The sequence below is a fragment of the Saimiri boliviensis genome, chromosome 1 (genome assembly GCF_048565385.1).
Source record: "Saimiri boliviensis isolate mSaiBol1 chromosome 1, mSaiBol1.pri, whole genome shotgun sequence".
Lineage (NCBI taxonomy): Eukaryota > Metazoa > Chordata > Mammalia > Primates > Cebidae > Saimiri > Saimiri boliviensis.
Window position 1 is genome coordinate 261516570 of NC_133449.1, and position 27811 is coordinate 261544380.

The window sequence follows — 27811 nt, forward strand, 5'->3', positions numbered from 1 at the left end:
GATGATAACAACTAATCCCACCCCCAAAACCTCTGACTACTTTTATCATAATGTTCTACTTAACCAGAATTATCAATTAATACACTCAGAATAGCCCAACAGAAATTTTCAGAAAAGTGGGGCTTTTCTGTTTAAAAATCAATACTTCATTTTTAACCAAGTTTGTAAAAATATTGAAAATGAATTTCAATAATTCTTACCTAACCAGAAATATCTTTGATATATTTTGAGCTTAGCTTGACTTAGAGCATGATTATGAACATCAAAATATTTGAATTTACAAGCCGAAAGTTACCTATAGACTAATCTAGAGAGAATGTAAGGTTAACCTGAAGTGCTTCCGCAAAGCTCCACCTACTTCCTACCGTAGCCTGTGGCTATACAGCACACGTAAATGCGGAGGAAGGAGAAGACGTGTATTTGGCTGTTGTTGTTCTTGTTAAGACAGAGTCATTTTTCCTTTTCTTTTCTTTTTTCTTTTTTTTTTTTTTTATTTGTTTGTTTGTTTGAGAGTGTGCCTCGCTCTGTCACTCAGGCTGGAGTGCAGTAGCACGATCTCGGCTTACTGCAACCTCCACCTCCTGGGTTCAAGCAATTCTCCTGTCTCAGCCTCCCAAGTAGTTGGGATTACAGGTGTCTGCCACCACGCCTGGCTGATTTTGTATTTTCAATTAGAGATGGGGTTTCGGTATGTTGGTCAAGCTGGTCTCAAACTCCTGACCTCAGGTGATCCACCCACCTCGGCCTCCCAAAGTGCTGGGATTACAGGAATGAGCCACAGCACCCAGCTGAAGATGTGTATTTTTAAAATAAACCAACGAAAAATACTTCCCAAGTTAATAAAGACCACCAGTATAAAAAAAGTATAGTGTGTTATACATTCTCCACAGAAATTCTGAGGTATTTAGGGTCCTTTCTCCCAAATTAAATGGCTGGAAACCACTAAACTTTACTGAACTTTTGAAACTTATATTACTATCATTTCCTTTTTTCTTGTCAGATAATATTATTTGTTGCTGTTAGCACCATCTCCAATATCATTTTTTCCATCTTAGCTCTGGCATAGGTTAGGAAACAAAGTAAGTTGATTTTAGATAAAAGCATATAATAAGACTTTTATTTAAGGTTTGAAGGTTTCACAAACTTTACAAAATAAATCATGATGTACAATTGAGCTTCTCAAATACCTTTTTTACTTAACTTTTAAGTCCTTGAATATGTCTTACACACTCAAGTCACTTAGTAAATGACCTCTGGATAAATAAAATGCTAGCACATGACTTTCATATCCCACTGAGCTTACTTGGTTTTCAATCTCCTAAGCAAAATGTTTTCCATCATGCTAGAACTCCAATTCTAGCTTCACACTAGAACAATTATTATCCAGGCTCTACAGGATTGGTCTAGTCTATGGGTTTTCGTGATGGTTCTAGCAGAGTTATGCAACTGAATGACATATAACAGGATTCAGGAACAAATTGCCATGAAGGAACTGTGACGAAATCAGCTTTGGACAAGAGAGGTGGGGACAGAGGGAATGTATAACCTCAGAGTATGAAACAAGAGCGGCCAGCTTTCAGAAATTTAACCACTTAAGTTACAATAAAGTTTCAGGAACAGAATGATCCTTTAAAAGCAGCTGTCAATTCAAGCTGAAAATAACTTCCATTAGCTTCCCAGCAATCTTAGATTGCAAATCCAAAATTTTGGAGATGGCCTAAAAGGCCCTATTATGATGAACCCCCCCACCTCCTGTCTCACTCATTTTGCACTGCTCTCCTCCCTGACTGTTCACTCAACCTTCTCAGTGGACTTCAGGAGCTTTGCACTTACCTTCTCTCTGATTAAAACTCTCCTTTCCAGATAGTCTAATGGCTCACTATCTCACTCATTTCAGGGCTCTGCTGATTGTCACCTTGTCTATGAGACCATCTCTGACTATCTTATTTAAAAAATGCAAATGTCCCCCACTATTGCTGCTTTACTTACCTTTATAGTGCTTATCACCATCTGGCACACTATATATTTGCCTGTGTACTGAATTGATGTGTTTGCTCATTTCACTTTTCTGTTGCTTCCCTGTAAGTTCTCCTGGTTGTATACTTCACAAAGACAAGGACTTTGGTATGTTTTGCAAACTACTGTACCCCAAGCACCTAAAAGGGTACCTGGAACATAATAGGTACTCGGTAAATATTTGTTGAATAAATAAATGGTTAAACTCAAAATGTCATACCTTTTCTGATTTTAGGGAATAACATCTATTTTAGGATACTGTGCGGAGAACCATTTGGATATTGTTTTAAAAGTTCTTAAAACATTCCAAAATCAGGAAAACTTTTTCATGAATCGATGCAAGGTAAGAAGAATAATCTTTTTCAAAGTTCCCAGTATTGCAAGGCCAGAAAACACCGATTTCTTCAGTGAATATCCTCTCTATATTATACTTACTCCTGTCCCCAGGTCCTTATTCCAGGTCAGAACTGTCCAAGCCCAGGCTTTATAGGTGATCAGCTATGTGAAAAGTCTGTTTATTTTCTCTGACCCTAAAACTGATCTGGAAGATCCTAAATGCGCTCTCCAGGTGCCTAGGTTTGTCATGCTACCAACTGCTCAGCCCTCGTGAACGGCTCCTCTCATGTATACTCTGCTTCCCCTGAAGGAAAGGGGTCTGATACTTAAATAATTAACAAAAGCCTCTCCTAGTTACCTCTCTGAAGGCCTGACAGTCCCACAGTGCTATCCTGGTTGTTTACATTTAGACAGGCAAGAGTGTATTCATTTTAGACTTATTTGAATCATCCCAGTCCGGTTTCTAATCCCCTGTAGTGAGTGGTCCATGGGATTAGGGAAAAAAAACATGAGAGAAAATAAAACTCCTTCAGTCACATTTTTCACATCTTCCTTTCCTGGTCTTCAGAGCCTTTTTTCTGGGAAAAAAAGCCTGACCAAGACAGATGTCATGGTCGTCTACGGAGCTGTGGCCCTCCATGCTCCCAAGAAGCAACTTCTCACCAGACTTAATCAAGACATCGTATCCCAAGTCCTGTTTCTTTATGGCCAGTGCTCTCAGGTAACACCCATTGCAGGGCTGCCTCCATTTCTAGGCTGGGGTTCCTAAAACTCACAGGGGTTCAGCCCCTGAGAAGCTTTTTTCTTCCCAGTCTTGGGTATGTATTTATCAGCAACGTGAAAACAGACTAACAAAGTAAACATATCATGGATTACTATGCAACCATAAAAAAGAAAAAAATCCCAGTCTTGGGTATATTTTCATCAGCAGCATGAAAACAGAATACAGTAAATGTATCATGGATTGCTATGTAGCAGCATGGATGGCTGCATCCTTCAGGCTTAAAGGATACAGTCCAAAAGAAAGATAAATATGATTGGTATGTCTGGGAAATGAGAATATATGGGAACTGAGAATATATGGGAACAGAAAAATCAATTATAAAATAGGCTCAGGTAATCTGTTTTCTTTCCTAAGGCCCTGAGCAGTTCATGTCCTATCACTGCTTTGATGCAGTGGTTGTCCTAAGTCAATCATATCCATAGTGATCTCACCCTCGTTTGAATGTAGAACAGTTACTCCTCTACGATTGCAGGGCACCTGGCTTATTACTTCCCTGTAGTAGTTTCAGAAGTGTTACCCAATGGTAGTTGTTTAACTTTTTTATTTATTTTTTTTTTTTTTTGAGACGGAGTTTCACTCTTGTTACCCAGGCTGTAGTGCAATGGCCCGATCTCGGCTCACCGCAACCTCCGCCTCCTGGGTTCAGGCAATTCTCCTGCCTCAGCCTCCTGAGTAGCTGGGATTACAGGCACGCGCCACCATGCCCAGCTAATTTTTTGTATTTTGAGTGGAGACGGGGTTTCACCATGTTGACCAGGATGGTCTCGATCTCTTGACCTCGTGATCCACCCGCCTCAGCCTCCCAAAGTGCTGGGATTACAGGCTTGAGCCACCGCGCCCGGCTTAGTTGTTTAACTTTTATATGATAAGACTTACAAACTACCTTGAACAGTATCTCACAAATAGTAAGTGCCATATACATACTTTTAAGTGAATAAAATATGTCATTCATCAAGCTATTCAGTTCACCTGTGTGGCACCATTTTCCCCTTCACATTCATCACAGCCACCTGACCCTCCTTGATGCTTCTCAAACATACCAAAAACGTTCTATCTTCAGAGCCACCAAACTGAACTGGAATTCATCTGATCATTCTGTCTTCCATAGCGCTTTATTTGTATCTTTAATAAACTGCTTTATACATATTGTGAATTCATCCATTTTGCTGATAAATACCAGGCTAGCCACCTAAGAATCACATAAGAATCACGTTTAAAATATAGCTTCCCAGAGTTGTTTTCTAGCTAAGTTAGTTCAGTAGGTCTTGGGAAAACTCTGGAAATCTGTATGCTTAAAAGGCTCATGAATGATTCTTATTTATAGATGGATGTGGGAGGCTTTCATTGATTATGTGCACATCTGCTTCGCCTGTTAGATTGTCAGCACCTTGATGTTAGGGACTCCGTTAGCTTCTCTTCTGTGCTTCCAGAAACCACATGCTGATGCATAAGTGCTCTTCACATTTATTCATATGTATATTGTGATGAGAATAGACTCATGAGGACTCATGAAATTATAGTCATCAGTATCTGCTAGTAGAAGGGTGTAGGGCAGTGATTCTCACACCTTAGTTACATAAGAATTGCCTGGAGAGCCCATTAAAAATAGCGATGCCTGATGAATCACAGTATTCAGAGATGAATCACCAAATTTGTATTTTCAGCATGCTCTTCAAGAGCTGATTCTGATGCCCTCAAAATCCGATAAGCAATGATTAGAATAGAATAGAAAACATAATAAAAGATGTTTTATATTACATTAATTTACAGTCAATCACTGAGGAAAATACAAGAGGGAGAGACCAAGCATGGTGGCTCGTGTCTATAATCTCACCATTTTGAGAATCCAAGGTGGTAAGATCTCTTGAGGCCAGGAGTTGGAAGCCAACCGGGCAACATAGTGAGACCTCATCTCTACAGGAAATTATTTTTTTAAGCCTGTAATCTCAGCACTTTGTGAGGCCAAAGTTGGAGGACCACTTGAAGCCAGCCTGGGCAAAGTATCAAGACCTCATCTCTAAAGAAATATCTATATATAATAATTGGCCAGGTGGGATATTACATACCAGTAGTCTCAGTGAACTCTAGCCTGGGTGACAGAGAAAGACCTTGTCTCTAAGAATAAATAGAAGAGGAAGAAAAATAAGGATGACTAAGATAAAGATTACACTTTCAGGGTACAGTCAGTTTTGCCATAACACAACATATGCACAAGATAATATAGGTAAAACATAAGGAGACAATGAGGTTGAGACACAACACTCAAAAGAACTCCATTAGTGACATCACTCTTTTTTGTTTGGAAGCCCCTCCTGGACAGATTTTTTTTCATAGATCTGAGCAAAATTGTTTCCCTTAGAAATTTTTTTCAACTTTTAGATATAGGAGGTACACGAGCGGGTTTTTGCATGGGCATATTGCACCCAGGTGGTGAGCATAGTAATCAGCAGTTAGCTTTTTGACCCTTGTCCGCTTCTAATAGTCCACAGTGTCTTGTTTCCATGTTTATTTAGCTCACACTTACTTGGTTTTCTGCCCCTGAATTAATTATCTTAGTATTATGGCCTCCAGCTCCATCCCTGTTTCTACAAAAGACATGATTTTATTATTTTTTGTGGTTGCATAGTAATCCATGTTATATTTACTGTATAAGTCCATTTTCAATCTGCTGACAAAGACATACCCGAGAATGGAAAGAAAAAAGGGTTTAATGAACTTACAGTTCCACATGGCTGGGAACGCCTCACAATCATGGCAGAAGGTGAAAGATGTCTCACATGGCAGCAGTCAAGAAAGCCTGTGCAGAGAAATTCCTCCTTATATAATCATCAGATCTTGTGAGATGTATTCACTATCATGAGAACAGCACAGAAAAGACCGATTGCCATGATTCAGTTACTTCCCACGAAGTCCCTCCCACAACATGTGGGAATTCAAGATGAGATTTGGGTGGGGACACAGCCCAACCATATCTATATATAGATGTGGGATATATATATATTTTTTCCACATTTTTATCCAGTCCTCCATGGTTGATTCCATGTCTTTGCTATTGTGAATAATGCAGCAATGAACATATGAGTGCATGTGTCTTTTTGGTAAAATAAACCCTTTTTTTCTTTCTGAGATGGAGTCTTGCTCTGTCACCCAGGCTGGAGTGCAGTGGTGCAATCTCAGCTCACTATACCTTCACCTCCTGGGTTCAAGCAATTCTCCTGCCTCAGCCTCCAGAGTATCTGGAATTACAGGTGCCCACCACCACACCCAGCTAATTTTTGTGTTTTTAATAGAGACAGGGTTTCACCATGTTGGCCAGGCTGGTCTCAAACTCTTGACCTTGTGATCCACCCACCTTAGCCTCCCAAAGTTCTGAGATTACAGACATGAGCCACCGTGCCCAGCCCCATTTTTTTTTTTTTTTGGCATATTCCCAGTAATGGAATTGCTGGATTGAATGGTAGCTCTGTTTTTAGTTCTTTGAGAAATCTCCTATCTGCTTTCCACAATGCCTGAACTGATTTGTATTCCCACCAACCATGTATAAACATTCCCTTTTCTCCCCAGCCTCACCAGCATCTGTTGTTTTTTTGACATTTTTATATTGCCATTCTGACCAGTATAAGACAGTGTTTCATTGTGGTTTTGATTTGCATTTCTTTGATGGTTAGTAACGATGTGCCTTTTTTCATGTTTGTTGGACACTTACATGTCCTCTTTTGAGAAGTGTCTGTTCATGTCCTTTGCTACTTTTTAATGGGGTTGTTTGTTCTTTGTTTGTTGATTTGTTAAAATTCCTTATAGATTCTGGATATTAGAACTTTGTCAGACGCATAGTTTGAGGATATTTTATCCCATTCTGTAGGTTGTCTGTTTACTCTGTTCATATTTTCTTTTGCTGTGCAGAAGCTCTTTAATTAGGTCCTACTTGTCAATTAAATCTTTCATCTATCTTAGATTAATTTTGATATATAGTGAAAAGTAAGGATCTAGTTTCATTCATCTGCATATGGCTAGCCAGTTATCCCAGCAACCTTTATTTATTGAATAGGGAGTCCTTTTCCTATTGCTTTTTTGTGTGTGTCACCCTTGTCAAAGATCATATGGTGTATGGCTTTATTTCTGAGTTTTCTATTCTGTTCTATTAATTTATGTGTCTGTTTTTGTACCGGTACCATGCTGTTTTGATTACTATATCCTTATAGTATAGTTTGAAGTCAGGTAGTATGATACTTCCATCTTAGTATTACTTTAACTAGTCAGGCTTTTTTCTGCTTCCATTCAAATTTTATAATAGTTTTTTTTCTACTTCTGTGAAGAATGACATTGGTAATTTGATAGGAATACCATTGAATCTGTAAATTGCTTTGAGCAGTATGATCATTTTAACAATATTGATTCTTCCTATCCATGAGCATGGAATGTTTTTCCATCTATTTGTGCCATCTCTGATTTCTTTCAGCAGTGTTTTGTAGTCCTCCTCGTAAAGGTCTTTCATAGCCTTGGTAAACTGTATTCCTATGTATATTATTTTCTTTGTGACTATTATAAATGAGATTATGTTCTTGATTTGACTCTCAGCCTGGACATTATTGGTGTATGAAAATAATGAAACTGCTACTGATTTTCGTACATTGACTTTGTATCCTGACACCTTACTGAAATCATTAATCAGTTCCAGCAGCCTCTTTGTGGAGTCTTTAGGGTTTTCTGCATATGAAATCATTTTGTCAGTGAATATGAATCTTAAAAAAAAAATTTAATACATAAATGCTACCCAAAAAAATGGCACTTTACCTTGAAACCCTGAAGTCAGTTGTGAAAGCCGGGACTTCTTAAGAAATTATAAATCGAAGGAGGGTTATCTGAAATCTGACAGGCAGTTGTAACACCAGATTTGGATGGGAAAGGCTCATAACACACAGTAAACTGATGTAGGTTGTAGATTCATGAGGTGTGTGCATGTGTGTACTTTGAGTATTCCTACGTGACTCAGTTCAACTGTGCACCTTTCCTCTCACAGAGGAAACTGCACACAAGCAAATGTGAATGCAACATATGAATACATGCTAAAAGTATTCTCTGATACAGTATGTCGATCTCATTGGAACAAATCTGCATTTTCAGCACAAATGTTATAGCAGAACTCACTGTGCTCACAGTTCCAGAGTAAGCTGCCCTTTGACTTTTCATTTTATAATTTTTCACTTCTCATTTCCCTAAAAGCCTTTACCCTTTTTCCTTACCAAAGTCTGTTGAGCCTTTTTAAACTGATTGTGAAGCCTGAACACCCAAGACTCGAAGTCTCTATCCTGTCTTCTGCAGCTTATTCATGACTCACCTGGGGGAAAGCCTCTGCTAATGTACAAGATCTCACTTTAAAAATGGAAGAAGTGAACTTCCCCCTTCTCCTTGGCAAGATCCCCCTTGGCAAAGCTCCTTTGTCCTGCTTTACTGTTGTCCTTCAGGATGAGGGATGGGTCCTTTTGTTGGGTTGGGTGTATCTGTGGCTGCTACTCACTTGAGTATCTAATTTTGCCTTTGATTTTTTTTTTTAGGTTCTGGGCATGTCTGTGATGAACAAGGTATGAGAGAGAGAGACAGTTCCCCTGAAGTGTGCCAAGCAAAGATGTCCTTTTGATTTGATTTCAGTGGAAAGGTTTACAACATGTAACAATCTAGTTCTGAAATCAGAATCCATGATTCTAATCCAGGACAGAACAAGGAACTATATTCTGGTTCCAGGAACATTAGAAGTTGAGCTATAAACTAAAGCAATGTTTTTCAAACTTTGATCACCAGTTGACCATGAAATCAATTTAATTGGTCACAATCAGCAAAATTATTAAATGAAATTAATTACAGAATACATATAGTGATTATTTCAGTTATATATTAAACATATTTGTGGTATATAGGTACTAGGTGGAATTGTAAACTGTTTCTTACTGTTGATTATGGTCAAAAAAGTTTGAAAGCCACTGTTCTAGAGAACCTTCATTCTATTGAGGGTGGTAGGGGAGGAAATTGCCCTTTGTTTCTCACTTTCCCTGCAGCTTAGGCCCTAGGCTGGAGTAGAGATGGCAAAGGAAGCAAAGATTCTCACTCCTGTCTGGGAACATATTTCAAAGCTAAGTCACATGTTTATAGACCCGAGTGTGGTGCCTTAGACCTTGACTTGCAAGGTGAATGCTTTTGCTTTAGGACATGGATCTGCAAATGAGTTTTGCAAGAAGCATCACTGAGATTGCCATTGCTGTCCAAGATGCTGAGGATCAGGAGTTTAAGCTTTCCTCCAAGGAGACGCTGATTGGTTACATGCTGGTGAGTATGCAGAGAGGGAATAAGAAAGGCCCTGAGTATTCCATTACCAAGAGCTCAGGGCTATCTTTTTAAAAAGTGAATAGACTTCACCAGTCCCACGTAACAGATCTCTGGCTTGTTTCTGACCCAGTGCACCCCATGGTCCAATGAGGTTGCAGCTGCATCTGGAAACTTTCCTGAGCCTTCATGAAACATTTTACCTCCTTACTTGTGTTGCAGGACTTCATTAGAGATGAGCCCCTGGATTCCTTAGCTAGCCCTGTTCGGTGGAAAGCCTTAATCGCCATTAGATATCTCAGGTAGATAATTTTTTGTTGTTTTCATTGAAAAAGTATTTTTCCCCCTTATCTTCCTTCTGATCAACTGACATCTATTATTGCAGACTTCAGTACTCACTCCCAAAACTGAACGCAGTTGATTAGTGGGACCTTCAAACTGGGCCTTTTTCTCCTTCCGAAGAGTTATGGATCTGGCTGAGAGATTAGTTGTTTGACAGCTGATAGAGACTAAAGAGCTACTCAGAGGAATCATATGTATAGATGAGGACTAAAATTTCTCTGAAAAAGGAAATTCCTCTTTCTAGGTCTTGGCATTCAGGCAAATTTTAATGTTTCGATTAAAATCTTATGAAAGTCCTAATCACATTCAGTTGGTTAGCAGTGATAAACCTGAAAGAGAAAATAATTTTTGGCACATTTTAAAAATCATATGTTTCGGCCAGGCGCAGTGGCTCAAGCCTGTAATCCCAGCACTTTGGGAGGCCAAGGCGGGTGGATCACGAGGTCGAGAGATCGAGACCATCCTGGTCAGCATGGTGAAACCCCGTCTCTACTAAAAATAAAAAACATTAGCTGGGTATGGTGGTGTGTGCCTGTAATCCCAGCTACTCAGGAGGCTGAGGCAGGAGAATTGCTTGAACCCAGGAGGCGGAGGTTGCGGTGAGCCGAGATCGTGCCATTGCACTCCAGCCTGGGTAACAAGAGCGAAACTCCATCTCAAAAAAAAAAAAAAAAAAAAAAAAAAAAAAAAAAAAAATCATATGTTTCCCCCAGCAGTAAAATAAATAGAAGTTAAATCAAATCCACAATAAGATAGCATCTCACACCAGTCAGAATGGCTATTATTAAAAAGGGGGAAAAAAGATGCTGATAAAGTTGTAGAGAAAAGAAAACACTTTTACACTGCAGATGGGAATGCAAACCAGTTCAGCCACTGTGGAAAGCAGTTCAGATAGCTCTCAAGGAACTTAAAACAGTTACAATGCAACCCAGCAATCCCATTTCTTGATATATACCCAGGGGATATAAACAGCTCTACCATAAAGATACAGGCTTGCATATGTTCATTGCAGCACTATTCACAGTAACAAAGTCATGGAATCAACCTAAATACCCATGAATGATGGACTGGATAAAGAAAATGTGATACATTATACCACAGAATACTATGCAGCCATAATAAAAGAATAAAATTGTATCTTTTGCAGTGACACAAAAGGAGCTGAAAGCCATAAATCTAAGCAAATTCATGCAGGAAAACCAAATACCACTAATTTTATAAGTGGGAGCTAAATATTGAGTACACATGGACACAAATAAAGAAATAATAGACACTGGGGCCTACTTAAGGGTGGAGGTTGGGACGACAGTGAGAATTTTAAAACCATCTATCTGCTACTGTGCTTATTACCTAGGTGATGAGATAATCTGTACACCAAATCCTCATGACATGCAATTTACCCGTATAACAAACCCACACATGTACCCTCTGAACCTAAAATGAAAGATGAAAGAAACAAAAAGGAAAAGAAATAGAATTCCTCTGTAAAAATTTGGAAACCAAAAAAACAATTTTAAAAATAATAAAAACCACCCATAGTGCCCCTGCTGGCAATACTTTGGTCTGTTTCCTTGATGTCGTTTGACTTTGTGTCCCACCCAAACCTCATCTCAAATTGTAATTCCCACGTGTTGAGGAAAGGACCTATAATCCCCACGTGTCAAGGGATCGAGGTGATTGGATCATGGGGATGGTTTCCCCATGCTCTTCTCATGGTAGTCAGTGAGTTCTCATGAGAGCTGATGGTTTTATAAGTGTTTGACAGTTTCTCTTTCACATGCTCACTCTCTTTTGCTGCACTGTGGAAAAGTGCCTGCTTTTCCTTTGCCTTCTGCCACAATTGCAAGTTTCCTGAGGCCTCCTGAGCCATGTGGAACTGTGAGTCAATTAAACCTCTTTCCTTTATAAATTACATAGTCTCAAGTATTTCTTTATAGCAGTGCGAAAATGTGCTAAAATACATTCCTTCAAGTCTTTATTTCTAGTCTTCCATTTTTATAACAGAGTTGAGATTCTATTCTGCATTTGCTTTTTCATCCAGCTTTTTCTTTCTTCACCTTATGTATTTCCACATTATTACCAATTCTTCACAAATATCCTACTTTTCTTATTTTTTAGTTTTTGTTAATGTTTAATTGTGGCGAAATACATAAAATCTAAAATTTCTAATCAACCATTTCTAAGTATACAGTCCAGTATTATTAAGTACATTCATATTGTTGGCTAAACGTATTTGGGTTTATTTTGGGGTGTTCTTTCTGTTCCATCGGTCTAAGTGCCTATTTCTGTAACAGTGCCATGCTGTTTTGGTAACTATAGTTTTGTATAATTTGAAGTCAGGTAATGTAATAAGTCCAGATTTGTTCTTTTTTCTTAGTATTGCTTTGGCTGTGTGGGCTCTTTTTTTTTTTTTTTTTTTTTTTTTTTTTTTTGAGATGAAGTCTCACTCTGTCACTCAGGCTGGAGTGTAATGGCATGGTCTCGGCTCACTGCAATCTCTGCCTCAGGTTAGAGCAATAATTCTCCTGCCTCAGCCTCCCAAGTAGCTGGGACTATAGATGTATACCACCACACCTGGCTATTTTTTGTATTTTTAGTAGCAATGGGGTTTCACTCTGTTGGCCAGGCTGGTCTCTAACTCCTGACCTTGTGATCCAGTGGGCTCTTTTTTATTCCATAAGAATTTTAAGATTTTTTTCCAAGTCCTATGAAAAATGATGATGGTATTGTAATGGGAATTGCACTGAATCTGTCCATTGCTTTGGGCAATATGGTCATTTTCACAGTACTGATATTTCCCATCCTTGAGCATGGGATCTGTTTCCATTAGTTTTTGTATTCTAGGGTTTCTTTTGGCAGTGTTTTGTAGTTTGCCTCATAGCTATCTTTCACTTCCTTGGTTAAGTACATTTCTAGGTATTTAATTTTTTTTTTTTACAGCTGTTGTAAAAGGGATTGCATTCTTTATTTGATTCTCAGCTTGGTCATTGTTGGTGTATAGCAGAGCTACTGATTTGTATATATTGATTTTATAACCTGAAACTTCGTTTTTTATAGCCCTTCTAATGGGTGAGGTGGTATCTTCTTGTAGTTTTGATTTGCATTATCCTAATGATTAGTGACGTTGAATATCATTTCATATACTTGTTAGCTATTTGTATATCTTTTTTGGAGAAATGTCTACTCAAGTCCTTTGCCCATTTTTAAAATCAAATTGTTTGGTGTTTTGTTGTTGAATTATAGCATTCTTTAATTTATTCTGAACATTAATCTCTTATCAGACATACGATTTGCAAATATTTTTCTTCCATTTAATACGTTGCCTTTCACTCTGCTAATTGTATCTTTTGATGTGCAAAAGTTTTGTTTGGTTTTGTTTTCTTCAATTTCTATTTTAGATTTGGGACTACATGTGCAGGTTTGTATATTACATGATGCTGAGATTTGGAGTACAAATGAATCTGTCACCCAGGTAGTGAGCATAGTACCCAATAAGTAGTTTTGTTCACCCTTACCACCTGTCTTCCTCCCTCTTTTGTATTTCCCAGGTGCACAGAAGTTTATAATTTTTAAGTGGTCCATTTGTCTATTTTTACTTTTGCTCCCTGTGTTTCAAGAAATCACTGTCAAATTCAAGATCATGAAGCTTTTCCCTATGTTTTCTTCTAAGAGTTTAATAGTTTTAACTCTTACATTTAAATCTTTGATCCATTGTGAGTTCATTTTAGCATATGGTGTAGTATAAGGGTCCAGCTTAACTCTTTTGCATGTAGATATTCATTTTTTCCAACATTTCTCATAAAGATTGTCCTCGCATCAGAAAGCTTGGCCTACAAAAGTAAATATAAACAAATGGCACTACATCGAACTATAAAGTTTCTATAGCACAAAGAGAATAGTAAACAAAATGAAAAGGCAACTATGGATGGGGAAAAAAGTATTTGTAAACCATATATCTGAGTTAATATCAAAATTTGTGAAGAACTCATATATAATGTCATTAAAAATGAACAAAGGATCTGAGTAGACATTTCTCAAAAGAAGACATGCAAATGGCTAGAAGACAAATGAAAAATACTCAATATCACTCACAATCATGGAAATACAAATCAAAAGCATTTTGAGATACTACCTCATACCTGTTAAGATAGCTGTTATTAAAAAGAAATACTAGCAAGTGTTAGCAAGAATGTAGAGAAAGGGGAACACTTGTACACTGTTGGTGGGAGTGTAAATTGGTGCATCCATTATGGAAAACAATATGGAGGGAGGGTCCTAAAGAAATTAAAAATAGGATTACTATATGACCCAGCAAATTCTCTTCTGTGTATATACCCAAAGGAAATGAAATCACCACCTCATAAAGATATCTGCACTCCCTGAGAGATGAAAAATTACCTATTGGGGTACAATTTACACTATTCAGGTAACTGGTACACTAAAATCTCAAACATCACTACTATATAGCTCATCCTTTTAACCAAAAACCACTTGTACCCCTATAGCTTTTGAAGTTTAAAAAAAAAGTTTTAAGATATCTGTACTTCCATGTTTATTGTAGCATTATTAACAATAGCTCACATCTGGAAACAACCTAGGTGTCTGTCAATGAATAAATGGATAAAGACATTGTGATATTTATACACTCAATGGAATATTACTCAGCCTTTAAAAAGGAGATCCTGCCATTGGTTTCAACATAAGACATTTTGTTATGTAAACTAAGCCGTACACACAAAAAAATTTGGATAATCTCACTTGAATGTGGAATTTTTAAGGAGAATAAAAACAGTGGCTACTGTCTTATTCTCAGTGGTAGATAGGAAATGGAAGACCTAAGCCAAAAGATATAAACTTGCAGGTAAGTCTGATGAACCAGCCTAAAGATCTAATAATGTACAACCTAGGACTATAATTAATAATAGTGTATCATATTAAGGATTTTGCTAAATGAATAAATTATAGCTGCTCCTGCTCTTGCTCTTGCCACAAGGTTGGGGATGGGAGGGGATTAGAGGGAAATGGATAATTATGTGAGATGATGGCTATGTTAATTTTTTTTAAGCATAGTAACCTTTTACTATGTATATCTCATAACATCATCTTGTATACCTTAAATATACTCAATAAAATTTGTTTTTATTTATTTATTTTTTGAGGTGGAGTCTAACTCTGTCACCCAGGCTGGAGTGTAGTGGCATAATCTCGACTCACTGCAACCTCTGCTTCCCAGGTTCAAGTGATTCTCCTGCCTGAGCCTCCTGAGTAGCTGGGATTACAGGCACGTGCCACCGCAATGGCTATTTTTTTTGTATTTTTAGTAGAGATAGGATTTCACCATGTTGGTCAGGCTAATGTCAAACTCCTGACCTCGTGATCCATCCTCTTCAGCCTCCCAAAATGCTGGGATTACAAGTGTGAGCTACCGCGCCCAGTCAGTAAAATTTGTTTTTTAAAAAATTGTCCTTTCCCCATGGAAAGGTCTTGGTACCCTTTTCAGAATTCATGTAACAGTTTAGTTACAAGCTCTTTATTCTATTCCATTGGTTTATAGGTCTCTTTTTCTGTTTTTGTTTTTGTTTTTGTTTTCTGAGCCAGGGTTTCACTCTGTCACCCAGGCTGGAGTGCAGTGGTACGATCTCAGCTTACTGCAGCCTTGATCTTCTGGGCTCAAGTGATGCTCCCTCCTGAGTCTCCCAAGTATCTGGGATCACAGGCAAGCACCACCACACTCAGCTCATTTTTCTATTTTTGTAGAGACATGATTTTGCCATGTTGTCTAGCTGGTCTCAAACTCCTGGGCTCAAGCTATCCACCCACCTCAGTGTCCCAAAATGCGGGGATTACAGGTTTGCACCACCACACCTGGCCTATATGTCTATCTTTATGCCAGTTACATACTATTTTGATTACTGTGCTTTAGTAATAAGTTTTGAAATCAGTACGTGTTAAGACCCACAGCTTTGTTCTTTTTCTTTTCTTGGGACGGAGTCTTGCACTGTCGCCCAGGCTGTAGTGCAGTGGCACAATCTCAGCTCACTGCAACCTCCGCCTCCCAGGTTCAAGCAATTCTCCTGCCTCAGCCTCCCGAGTAGCTGGGAATACAGGCACGTGCCACCACGCCCAGCTAATTTTTTTGTACTTTTGGTAGAGATGGGATTTCACCATGTTGGCCAGGATGGTCTCGATGTCCTGACCTCATGATCCGCTCGCATTGGCCTCCCAAAGTGCTAGAATTACAGGTGTGAGCCACTGTGACCAGCCACTTTGTTCTTTTTCAAAATTTTTTGGCTATTTAGGGTCTCTAGAGATTTCACATTAATTTTAAGATGAATTTTTCTATTTCTACGAAAGCACCCTTGGTTTTTTTATAGGAATTACATTAAATCTGTAGATCTAATGTTAACAATGTTAAGATCTAGTCATCTTTACAATATGGTTTAATTCATGAACACAGGATGTCTTTCCATTATTTGTCTTCTTTATTTCTTTGAATAATGTTTAGTGATTTTCTATGTTTCACTTGGTTAAGTTTATTCCTAAGTACTTTATTCTTTTTGATGCTGCTATAAATGGAATTGTTCATTTCCTTTCAGTTTGTTCATTTCTGAACAAATCAGTTGCATATGGAAATGCAACAGATTTTTATAGGTTGATTTTGTATCTTGCAACTTTGCTGAATTTACTTATTAGTTCTAACAGTTTTTTGGTCACGTTGTTAGAGCTTCCTTCATATAAGATCATGTCATCTCTAAACAGAGACAGTTTTACTTCTTTGTTTCCCATTTAGATGCCTTTTAAATTTTTCCTTACCTAATTACTCTGGCTAGAACTTCCAGTACTATGTTAAATAGAATCTGTAAAAATGGTATCCTTGTCTTATTCTTGGTCTTATAGGGGATGCTTTCAGACTTTTACCATCGAGTACAATGTTAGCTATAAGCTTTTCACATATGGCATGTATTATGTTGAGGTAACAAATATATCTTTAATGGCTGCCTAATATCTTATATAAATATGTCTCATCTCACTTAACCAGCCTCCTATTGATATATATAATTGTTGCCTATTTAAAAAACTATAATACTGATGAAAGCCTTTGTGCAAAAACTTATTTCCTGAACTTCTAAGTATAATAGTTGATAGTTTTATTCAATAAATATTATTAAGTGGCGTCTATATCATTGAACTAGGTTGTAAAAGAGCAATGATGAACAAGATATGACTCTCCCTGATTGAGTTTCAGCCTACTGGGGGAAACAGATGCAAAAAGCACCCACATAATTTCTCCAAATGTGGTAAGAGGCAAGATCAGAGAGAGCACAGGTTGCCATGTCAACAAAAATGAGGGAGGTTTGTAGAAAGTTCAAATAAATCTGTCTTAAAGATGAATTAAGAATTAACCAGGCTCTAGAACAGTGTTGTCAGGTAGAAATACAATGCAAGTCAGATATGTCACTTAAAACTGGTAACCACTTTTAAAAGAGTGAAAAGAAACAGATCAATTTAATTTTAATAATATATTTTATTTAATCTAATAGATTCTGTATATTATTTCAACATGTAATCGGTATCTTAAAATTGGGTAATTTACATTATTCTTCATATTAAATCTTCAATATCCCATGTGTTACACTTAAACATTGCTAATCCGGATCAGCCACAACTCATGTTCACTAGCACATGTGGCTGGAGACAGCACGGCTGCAGGACTTGAAAACTAATGACAGCAAGCAAATCAGTGGTTGTCAAGGGAGAGGAAAAGATAACCTGCAAAGGGGCATAGAAAAAAATGGAGTATGATAGAAATATTCTATATTGGTTATGGCAGTGTTTTCATGAGTGTGAACGTCTCTCAAAACTTTTTTAAGGGACGCAGCTTACTGTACATAAATTATACCTCAATACATTGATTTCTTTTAAAGCACTGAGCCAGACGAGAAGAGTACATAGAGCTTTCCCAGCCGGTACTGAATTTTATTCCACCCTAAGAGAACTTTATTTCCCTGATGGTGTCCTCATTTTTTATTTCTTTGCTAATTTGGTAGCTCACTAATGATATCTTATTGTCTTAACTTACATTTATTTTAAAAATAAATGGGGTTTTTCATACTTACTGAACATGTGCATTTTTCTAAGTCATATGTAGGTTTTTTCATATCCTCATGATGGCTGTAGTAAATGTTTGAAAGAAAGAAAGAAAGGCAGAAAGGAAGGACTCCAGGATCATGCACATCTTATGTGCATACATAAGAACCTATAGTATGTATGGCACTATTTAGAACATGAAGAGAGACATGAAATTGATCAAAGTCGCTGCTGCAGACTTAGAATCTAGTTGAAAATATATATGTCATTTTCTCTCTCTCTCTCTCTTTCTCCCTCTATCTGTCTCACATGGACACACTCACAAGATGGAAAAAACAAGTAGGTAATGCTGTCATAGATCATATAGTAAAGTGTTACGGGACACAAAGTGAGTGATGATTTGTTCATCACTCTAAAGAGTGGAGGCATATTGACTGTGCTCACCAATGCAGTCCGATTCTATGTTTCCATCTCTCCCTGCTCCTTCGCCATCTCTCTCAACATCCCAAACATGTCAGAAAATGTGACACCTTTGTCACATGGACAGATGTGATTGGCAGTTCTTGGGAACTCTGCTGGGTGTGTTCTGTTGGTCATCGTAATATCCTTTCCTCCACGTGGTTCTCATTTCAGTAAACTGAAACCTCAGCTCTCACTACATGACCACCTTAATATTCTTGAAGAGAATATCCGGAGCCTGCTGCCCCTTCCATCTCTGGAAAATCTGAAAAGTGAAGGCCAGACAGACAAGGACAAGGAGCACATTCAAGTATGTCCTAGTGAGGCCTAAGTAGAATGAAATCTGCAGTGGGACCTTACTCTCTCACCCCAGCCTGAGACTCACACACACGTATTTGATTTCAGTTCCTCTATGAACGATCCATGGATGCCCTAGGAAAACTTGTGAAGACCATGATGTGGGATAATACAGATGAAGAGGGCTGTCAAGAAATGTTTAATGTGAGTAGGGCCTCCACTCAAATGGATTCTCATTCTCCCTAATCTGTTCTTCGATGTCCATTCCAAACTCGACTGCATTTTCCTCACATGAAGACATCCAACTGGACCCACCCACACCCCACATACAGCCAGTGTACTTAAAAAGTGTTTGTGGGGAGGTGAGCATCCCATTACAGAAGGGGCAGAGACAAAAAGAGAGAATGTGAGACTAGATGAATATAAAGAATATTAAGGAAAAAACACCTATTCTTTGACCAACAGCTTCTCCGAATGTGGGTTGTTTCGCCAAAAGAGTGGGAAAGAGAAAGAGCCTTCCAGATCACTGCAAAAGTGCTGACAAATGATGCCGAGGTAAGTAATCCCCTGGAATAAATAGACTTCATTGCTTGTGAACAGCAGGGATCTCTGAGACCTCTGGAATCCAAAACTCCTGCATATGGATCTTGCATCTCAGAGTGAAGTGCTATTCTGAGCACCATTGGAGAGAGAGCTAACTTCAGGGTGCAGCTCGCACTCACAAATTGAGCTATTGGGTTGTCTTTACGTGCATGCTTACTTTTCCACTGCCCTTTAAAAATAGGCGTATTTTAGGGGAAAGTGCAAGACCAAATTTCATTTTAAGGGCCTGCAGAGCGAAAATAAGAGACTTGAGATCCAGTGTTGGGAATATCCTGGGGTATGACCAAGCTACCCCATCACAGTAGGGTGCCTCCTTTATCCTGCAGGCACCAGAGAACTTTAAAATCGGTTCACTACTTGGACTCCTGGCTCCTCACTCCTGTGACACCCTGCCCACCATCCGTCAGGCGGCTACTAGCTCGGCTATTGGTCTGTTCTATATCAGAGGTGAGGGAAAGATGGGGAACCCACAAATGAAGAAAAGATCCGTCTTCTTTTATGTTCAGCTTTTCGCCTTATGCACCTATGTCTCCCTCCTTCCTCCCCCTCCTCTTTCCTCATTTTTCTCCTTTTCTTCTCTCCTCTCTCCTTCCTATATCTCTTCTCTCTGTTTATCCTTCCCTCTCCAGTTCATCCATTTCTGTTTTAATACCTTAATTATATCACAGAATCTGTCTCTCTCCTAGATCTGAAACAAGCATTTCTTTCCTCAGTGGTTCTGTTTTCCTGTTTTTTAAAATAGAGATAATAACGCTGAAGCATTATAAAGATCCATTAAAGTAGGAAAAATGTTTTGAGAGTCTCCAATTTAAATCACGAAGCAATTGGGCGTATTAGCAATGCTTCCTCTATCACATGGTTTTCTTCAGGAGAAAATTGCACTATTATTGTGGTTCTAAGTGCCTTTCAAAGCTCTCTAAGAGACAGAACTTTGTGGAAATTTTCAGAGCAGGAGGAACTGTCATGTGAATAACTGTCAATACCACAAAATATTAGGCATTTTTAAACCTCAGTCTCAGGCTGAAACCAACAATTAGGGCTCCCTATCCAGGTTAATTCAGCCTGCATTTCACCAAGGAAGCCCTGCATTGTGCGTGCACAGGTCTGCAGAGCAGAAACAGCCAGAAACAGTTTAGACTCAATGCTACCTCATGCCTGCCTATGTTCCACACATCATTTTTCAGGGACTCAGTGTATTTATTGAGTGCCTTTCCATGTGTCAGGCACTGTTCTGATGCTAGGGACACAGAGATATGACAGCTGCAATATTCACATTTTATAAGTGTGTTAAAGCCAAAAGGTAGGATTTGGCTATGGGGAGAGAGGTAGTCAGTCAAAAGGAAAAAAAAAAAAACTCTTCAGCAAAGTCAATGTAGGTATGAAAGCCCTTTGGGATATGGGAAGATAATCAATTAAGGATATATGTTTTTACCAAGTCAGGAAAAAAATAGAATTAAGGAAGTGAGAACTAAAGAACCATTCCAGGCCAGGCATGGTGAGTCACACCTGTAATCCCAGCATTTTGGGAGTCCAAAGCGTACGGGTCACTTGAGATCAGGAGTTCAAGACCAGCCTGGCAAACATGGTGAAACCCCATCTCTACTAAAAATACAAAAAATTAGCAGGGCGTAGTGGTGGCCATCTCTAATCCCAGCTGCTCAGGAGCCTGAGGCAGGAGAATCACTTGAACCTGTAAGGCAGTGGTTGTAGTGACCCAAGATCATGCCCATGCACTCCAACCTGGGAGACTGTCTCAAAAAATAAAAATAAAAAACCCACTTCAGTAATAATAGAAATATGGCAGTAGGGAACTCATGGGAAGAAAGGAATTTGGATTCTATTATTATTCTACCTATTTTTCCTTTAGCCCACTTCATTTTCCTAAAATATGAAAAATTCAGGTCCTCAAACACTCTTTGTTAATAGAACTCCCATGCTTCATAATTTACATTGACATTTCCCTGACGGACCAGTCAAGCATGGTAGAGAGAAAGAATGTATATTACTAAAACACCTACTAGACACAAGTAACAAGTGTGACGCTAAATTAAATGTCCATCAATACACATGGATGTTTCTCACTTAGTTTTGAGAGAGGGGATCTGAAAATAAGTTTTCAGTTATTTGGACCACTGAAAGTAGAGTAGCTGGGCTTTGCACTCAGGAGCATCTGACTTCAAAGCCCACATGTATCCCACTGGGCTAGGCTGTCTTCCACAGAATGGTTTGTGCATTAGTTTCCATGATTACTATACATTCAAATAATAAACAGAAAATCTTAATTGTTTAGGTCTGCATTTATAAATTGATATCAACAATCCCTCACACAGTTACTGATGGAAACTTCTGATTATAATAGTTGCCTCTCAGTTTCCCCAATGAGGGAGCTCACTGAAGAATGGAAATCCAAAAGAGGTGGCAGTATCTCAGAATAGCTGGAGCCTGGGCATTTGTGTCAGACCAACCAGGGTTCAAATTCATACTCTCCTGTTTTTACTCACTGTGTGCCTTGGGCAATGCCTTCACATCTCTCTGCCCCAGCTTTCTCATCTGCAAAACCAAGAAGGGAACAGGAGAGTCTACCTCAGATCATGTTCACGAGTAATAAGTGAGATCGTTGTAGGCAGAGTATTTGCATGGTGCCCAGGTTGTAGAAATGACTCAGTATGTGTTAGTGCTTATGATCACCTTCTCATCAGATGGTGGATAATTTAGTGTCACATCAAAATATAGCCAGCCTCTTCAACCCCTATCAGGTCTTTGAAGGCTTATATATTTCTCCCTTTGTTGATTTTAGGCATTCACCTGGAAGTAGAAAGACTGCAGGGTTTGCAGGAAGGACTGGAAAGTGATGATGAGCAGATCCAGATCAAGATTTCTTCTAAAATAGCTAAGGTAATAAATATGGAGGAGTGGCCATGGGATGTAAAGAAGATTCTGTGTTGAATTCCAAATGAGTAAGCTATATACTCCCCGCTGCAAAGGAAGATAGACATTGAAGCTGAATGAAGGACCCTTGGTCCTGTGATTTTTTTTTTTAACTTAGAGTACACCTGGCTAGTCAACACCTGTTACTGATCATTTCATACAGTGGGAAACGTTGTAGACCAAGTGTCCTTCCCCAGGATGTGGGATGCTATGGGTTAGAGTGGAAGGAACAAGGGCTTTGGAGTTAATCAGATGCACTCTATATGCATTGATTGAAGCTCAGTCTCCTCATCCTCAAGAAACAAAAACAAAGACCATAGCTTTACTCTCGAAGTTGTTCTGAGGACTGGCTGATCAATTCAGTCACTCATTCAGTCATGCATTCACTTACCTCCCTACTCCTGAGCACCCACCATATGCAAAGCTCTATTCTGGGCACTAAGAAAGCAGAAAATGCAATCCCTGTTTCACTGAGCTTGCATCTTAGTAAAAACAAAAATCCAAAAAAAATAAATATAATGCCAGATAATGATAACTGAGAAAAATGAAGTCGAGAAAGGGAATAGAGAATAGGTAAGAGGTGATCCTCTGCAGGACACCCTGAAAGAGATAATCATGGAAATATCTGGGAAAGAGAATTCCAGGCAGAGGAAAAACAGCAAGTGTAAAGTCCCTGAAGTGTAGAAAGAGGGAGTAATAAGATCTAAGAGGTAACCAGTGGCTGACACAGGGACCTTCTGGGCCTCTTTAAGGACCTTGTTTTTTGCTCCATTTGAAATCAAAATCCAAAGGAGGATTCTGAGAAGAGTCAGGCCACTACACACAATTATGCCAATTTTGAAACGTAAAAGGGCACCCTCATGTAAGATGACATCATTCATAATGTAGACATTACAGATTTGTATTGGTGTTATGCCAATTTTCCCCAAGTGGCAATAAAGGATCCAGCAAAAATCAGTACATTATGACAATATACTTAACAGAGAGAAGTGAAATATCTTGAAGATGGGGTTCGCACTCCAAGTGTGCAAATGCCTCTTACAGGCTAACAGGAAAAACACAACCAGACATTTCTAAAGGGTCACTCTGGCAGCTATGTGGAGACTTGAATGTAGACTGTTAAGAGCAAAATTAGGGAAGTCAGTTTGGAGGAGACTGAAAGAATCCAGCTATCAAATGAGGTAGTTAGGACGAAGGAAGTTGGCTGTAACAGAAACATGAGTAATTGATCAGCAAATGACAGAGAAGCCTTTTCGGGGACAGGAAGGGAACCTATGTCAAATGCCTTAAAAGGTGCCTGACACATAATAGGTGTTCAAAAACATGAGTTTCCTTCCTTCCTTTCCTCTTGAATCAACATCCATCCCAGTGTGAAACAAAACAGCTAACTATGAAGCTTGGACAACAGATAAGCATTTGGAGTTTCAGAGAATGGTAGGAGTGGTATAGTCCTTTGATCTTGAAACCATAATAACTCAGCAAATGGCTTGGATGTGCAAATATTCAAGAAAAGGAGTTCTTATCTTCTCAACATCATCTGGCCATTTAATGCAGGGGAAAGACCATTGTAAACAGGAATGTTCTCATGACTACAAACTCATAATCATTACCATCTTGCTTAGTTAAAGCCCCAGATAATGATCTTGGAACTCACTCAAACACCAAGTTTTCACCTGCCTTCCTGCCCTTTTTCATTAATGCACACACACAAACACACACACTCAAATTCACAGACTGCTATCAACCAAACATTCTATATAGTTCTTGTACATAGAGATCACAATTACAAAGTTTTTCCATTTTATTGACCTTTTTATGGACTGTTCTTAATATTGAAATATGGAAGAGCAAGAAATAAGGCTCATAATAATCCGTACTCTATATGTACACTCTCCATCACCTGAATATTCCGCATGGCACTTAGTACATATTGATAGATTTTCTTTAATTTTCAAGGCTTAGGTATTCTGTGGCAAATTCAAGACATGTTTCTATGATATATGAATGTATGTAAAAGTACTTCATGATGTATATATTGTTATATAAACATTCTGCATTATTTTTCTCTATGCAGTATGCTATGACTTTAGGCTTGGAGAGGAAATTGCCTTAGCAGGATTAGGATTCAATAAATATGAAATGATAAAAAGGCAATCCATGGAAAGTTTGCTTAGTAATAAAAGGTCATGTCTCTGGTCTGTTCTAGTGTTTTCTCCAGTTTCTGTGGCCTCAGTCAAAACTGTTGAAAAGTTCAATGATTTCTAATATCCGAAAACAAACTGTAATAGCACGCTGTAGGTATCTAGATATAAAATGAGGTGATTGATTATATGAATCTTTTTGAGTACATTTTCAGATTGTCAGTAAATTCATCCCAAATGAAGAAATTCTGATGTTCCTTGAGGAAACGCTGGATGGTCTGGAGAGCCTCAATCCCACATGCACAAAGGCCTGTGGCATATGGATGATCACTGTCCTGAAGGAGCAGGGAGCTGCTCTGGACGATCAGGTGAACTGACAGCCAGTTTTACAACCCAGCAGAATTGTAACACTTCTGAAATGCCAAGTCGGCCACCGCCTCTGTTTGTCCGCTGATAGGCAGCATGCAAAGGTTTGCACAGCCTCAAGAGGACTCGTTAGAGACCCATGTTGTGTATTTATCAACAAGACTCACATTGAGGCCCTGTCTCAATTGCCTGTCTTGTCTTTTAACATAAAAACTTTTCAATCTGTCTCACTCTGGCTAGAGGAAGCAGCTCTGAACCAAGGACATTTGGATGATGGAAAACTGGGTTGTTAGAGCTGTAAGGATAAGAGTGACCATGTGGATGCCTTTGAGACAACCACCAAGAGTGGGAATTCCTAATTTCACTGCTACTCTTCAGGCTTTTCTCCCATACCCCATAGTGTTTATTGTCTGGTAAGCAAGGCTGCCACTGGACTGGGGAAAGTCCTCAATTTTTCTTCCCAACTGGAGAGTTAAGCAGAGTGAACAGGATTTAAATTCAGGAAGCTTGGTTAAGAGCTCCAAATGGAGATGCCTCTATTTTCTCTACTGAATCAATAATATAATACAAGTTATTCAAACATTTATAAGAAGGAAAAAATCGACTGAACACAGTGGCTCACACCTGTAATCCTAGCACTTTGGGAGACCGAGGCAGGTGGATCACTTGAGGACAGGAGTTTGAGACCAGCCTGGGCAGCATGGAGAAACCTTGTCTCTACTAAAAATACAAAAATTAGCCAGGCGTGGTGGCAGGCACCTGTAATCCCAGCTACTCAGGAGGCCAAGGTGGGACAATCGCTTGAACCTGGGAGGTAGAGGTCACAGTGAGCTGAAATTGGGCCATTGCACTCCAGCCTGGGCAACAAAGCAAGACCCTGTCTCAAAAAAAAAAAAAAAAAGAAAGGAATAAAGAAAGAAAGAAATCTTTAACTAAATGAAAGCAACTCAAAGGGAATAAGAGAAAGAAGTTCTTGTCCCCATAGTCCAGTCAACTACTCTCAATGTAAATACTCTCCAAAGCACAGCTTTTGTGTTAAGGGCATTGGAAATTACCTCTGTGCTAATTACTTTTCAGTACATCTTTTTAAAAACATTTATTGAGCATGTACTATGTGGCAGGTACTGGGCTAGAAGTGGGACAGCCAAAGTTGAGAAATGTGGAATACCCATATATTTGTGTGTTTAGCATGAAGAGTTGTTCACACACTAGATACAGGCTTACAATAGGGACCAAAATTTTCTCCAAGCATCATTGACCTGTGAATCTGTGGTAATCATAAATAAGGGCTATTTATAACTAAGGAATTATAATTCATAGAAAATATATTTAACATAAATGTCTAACTTAAATGTTTATCGAAAATAAGAGAGGGAAATGTCTGCTGGAAGCAAAGTTACTTTAGCATAGATACATGCCTTTGTCCATGTCAAAAATCCAAATGTATACTATCATTCCTTACTGCCCACTGATTAACATCCAAATTCATAAAGGTGGCATTCAATGCTCTGAGATCTGGCTTCACCTTTTCTATCAAGTCTTCTTCCTTTCCTTGCCCTTGTTCTCTCTGCACTCCAACCTGGACCATTCTCCTACATTAGAAACCTCAGCATTTTCTTATGCCCATGTTCTCATAATTTTTTTAAAATAGATTTTTTTATAGCAGTTTTAGGTTTGCAGCAAAATTAAGCACAGATCCCATCTTCCCACTCCCCTCACACATGCACAGCCTCCCGACTATCAATATCTCCCACCAGAGTAGATTTGTTACGATTGGTAAACCTACACGGACACATCATTATCACCCAAAGACGACAGTTCCATGGACTTTAGGGTTGGGGTTTACGCCTGGTGTTGCACAGTCTATGGGTTTAAAAAATGTAGAATGACATGTTTCCACCTGTACAAGATCGTACAGAGTAGTTGCATACCCTAAAAATCTTTTGTGCTCTACCTATTTTCATGTCCTTTAACTTTACATCTTTATCTGTGTTCTTCTTTCTGACAAGGATGCCCTTCCCGACCATCTGTCTCCACCTTGCCTTTTGAAATTGCTACAGTACTTCAAGACCCAAAAAAAATGGCCCTCTAGTGTGACTCAGCTCCTCCTGGATTGCCCTGTTAATCATATGCACGTCATGCATACAATTTGCCATAGACTGCCTTGACTACAGGCCTTTAGGTCTGTGATTGATATTCTCTATTGGATTACAGACTCCTTTTGCAAAAGGAATACATCTTTTTCATCTTTGGTAAATTCCAACAATGCCAAACACAGTACCTGTCATAATATACCCTTTCACAAAATGTTTCCTAAATTGAATTAGGGACAAATATCTAATTCACAAATAATCCTCCTGAGTGAAAAATCGGCCATGTGTAAAAGCAATTATTATTTTTAACATTGTTTGTAATTCATCAACTGCCCACCTACAACAGGTACCTGTTCTGAGTCACTCACGTAGAAAATGGCAACCTAATGTTTGACTTGGCTTTTTTCTTTTTAGCTGTTGGAGATCTTGAGCACAATTTACCATCACATGCCAGTCCTCAGACAAAAAGAGGACAGTTTTCAGTTCACGCTGGAAGCTGTCTCCCACATAGCCAGCTTTCACATGGACACAGTTGTTGCCAACCTTTTACAGAAGCCTCTGCCCTTCGACAGGTAGATCCTTACTGAACTGATTCCTAGGGAAGGCCACTCTGAAAGGCACTGGGGAGGGATTTATGGTTTGAGAGCAAGACAGCAAACAAGGGTTGAAAGTAGCTCACCTGAGTAACAATTTAACAATTGGTATTTGAATCACAAGTCATGTTTTTCCAAGTGCTTTTCATATATATGTTATGTATATGTATTGTATAATAATATTTTTAACAATATGCCATAAGAATAAGGGAATATTAAAAAGTGAATATTCTCTTCTTTCTGGTGGCCTAGAATGCACCTACCTGAGAGATTTTCATCTTAGTGGACTTTACCAAGCCTCCGTAACCCAAGGCTAGACTGCTGAATTGTTATGTAAAACATCTTCATTATCCCCAGGCGTGGCAGCCCCGTCCATCTGCCCTTGAAATTGTGATTAGTCATAATGTGATTTTAGAGTGAGTCAGATGGAAAAGCTTACAGCGGGAG

At 38.8% G+C, this 27811-nt stretch overlaps 1 protein-coding gene across 1 annotated transcript in view; it reads left to right on the forward strand.

Moving 5' to 3' along the window:
- The window catches only part of MROH2B (maestro heat like repeat family member 2B), a 70865-nt gene that overhangs the window by 31076 nt on the left and 11978 nt on the right, over window positions 1-27811 (forward strand). The window contains exons 20-31 of the mRNA XM_003925897.1: window positions 2252-2359; window positions 2921-3073; window positions 8692-8718; window positions 9338-9457; window positions 9677-9756; window positions 18518-18653; window positions 18749-18844; window positions 19106-19195; window positions 19570-19690; window positions 22041-22138; window positions 24528-24680; window positions 27186-27343. Coding sequence (XP_003925946.1) covers window positions 2252-2359; window positions 2921-3073; window positions 8692-8718; window positions 9338-9457; window positions 9677-9756; window positions 18518-18653; window positions 18749-18844; window positions 19106-19195; window positions 19570-19690; window positions 22041-22138; window positions 24528-24680; window positions 27186-27343 — 1340 coding nt within the window. The remainder of the gene's footprint in view (window positions 1-2251; window positions 2360-2920; window positions 3074-8691; window positions 8719-9337; window positions 9458-9676; window positions 9757-18517; window positions 18654-18748; window positions 18845-19105; window positions 19196-19569; window positions 19691-22040; window positions 22139-24527; window positions 24681-27185; window positions 27344-27811) is intronic.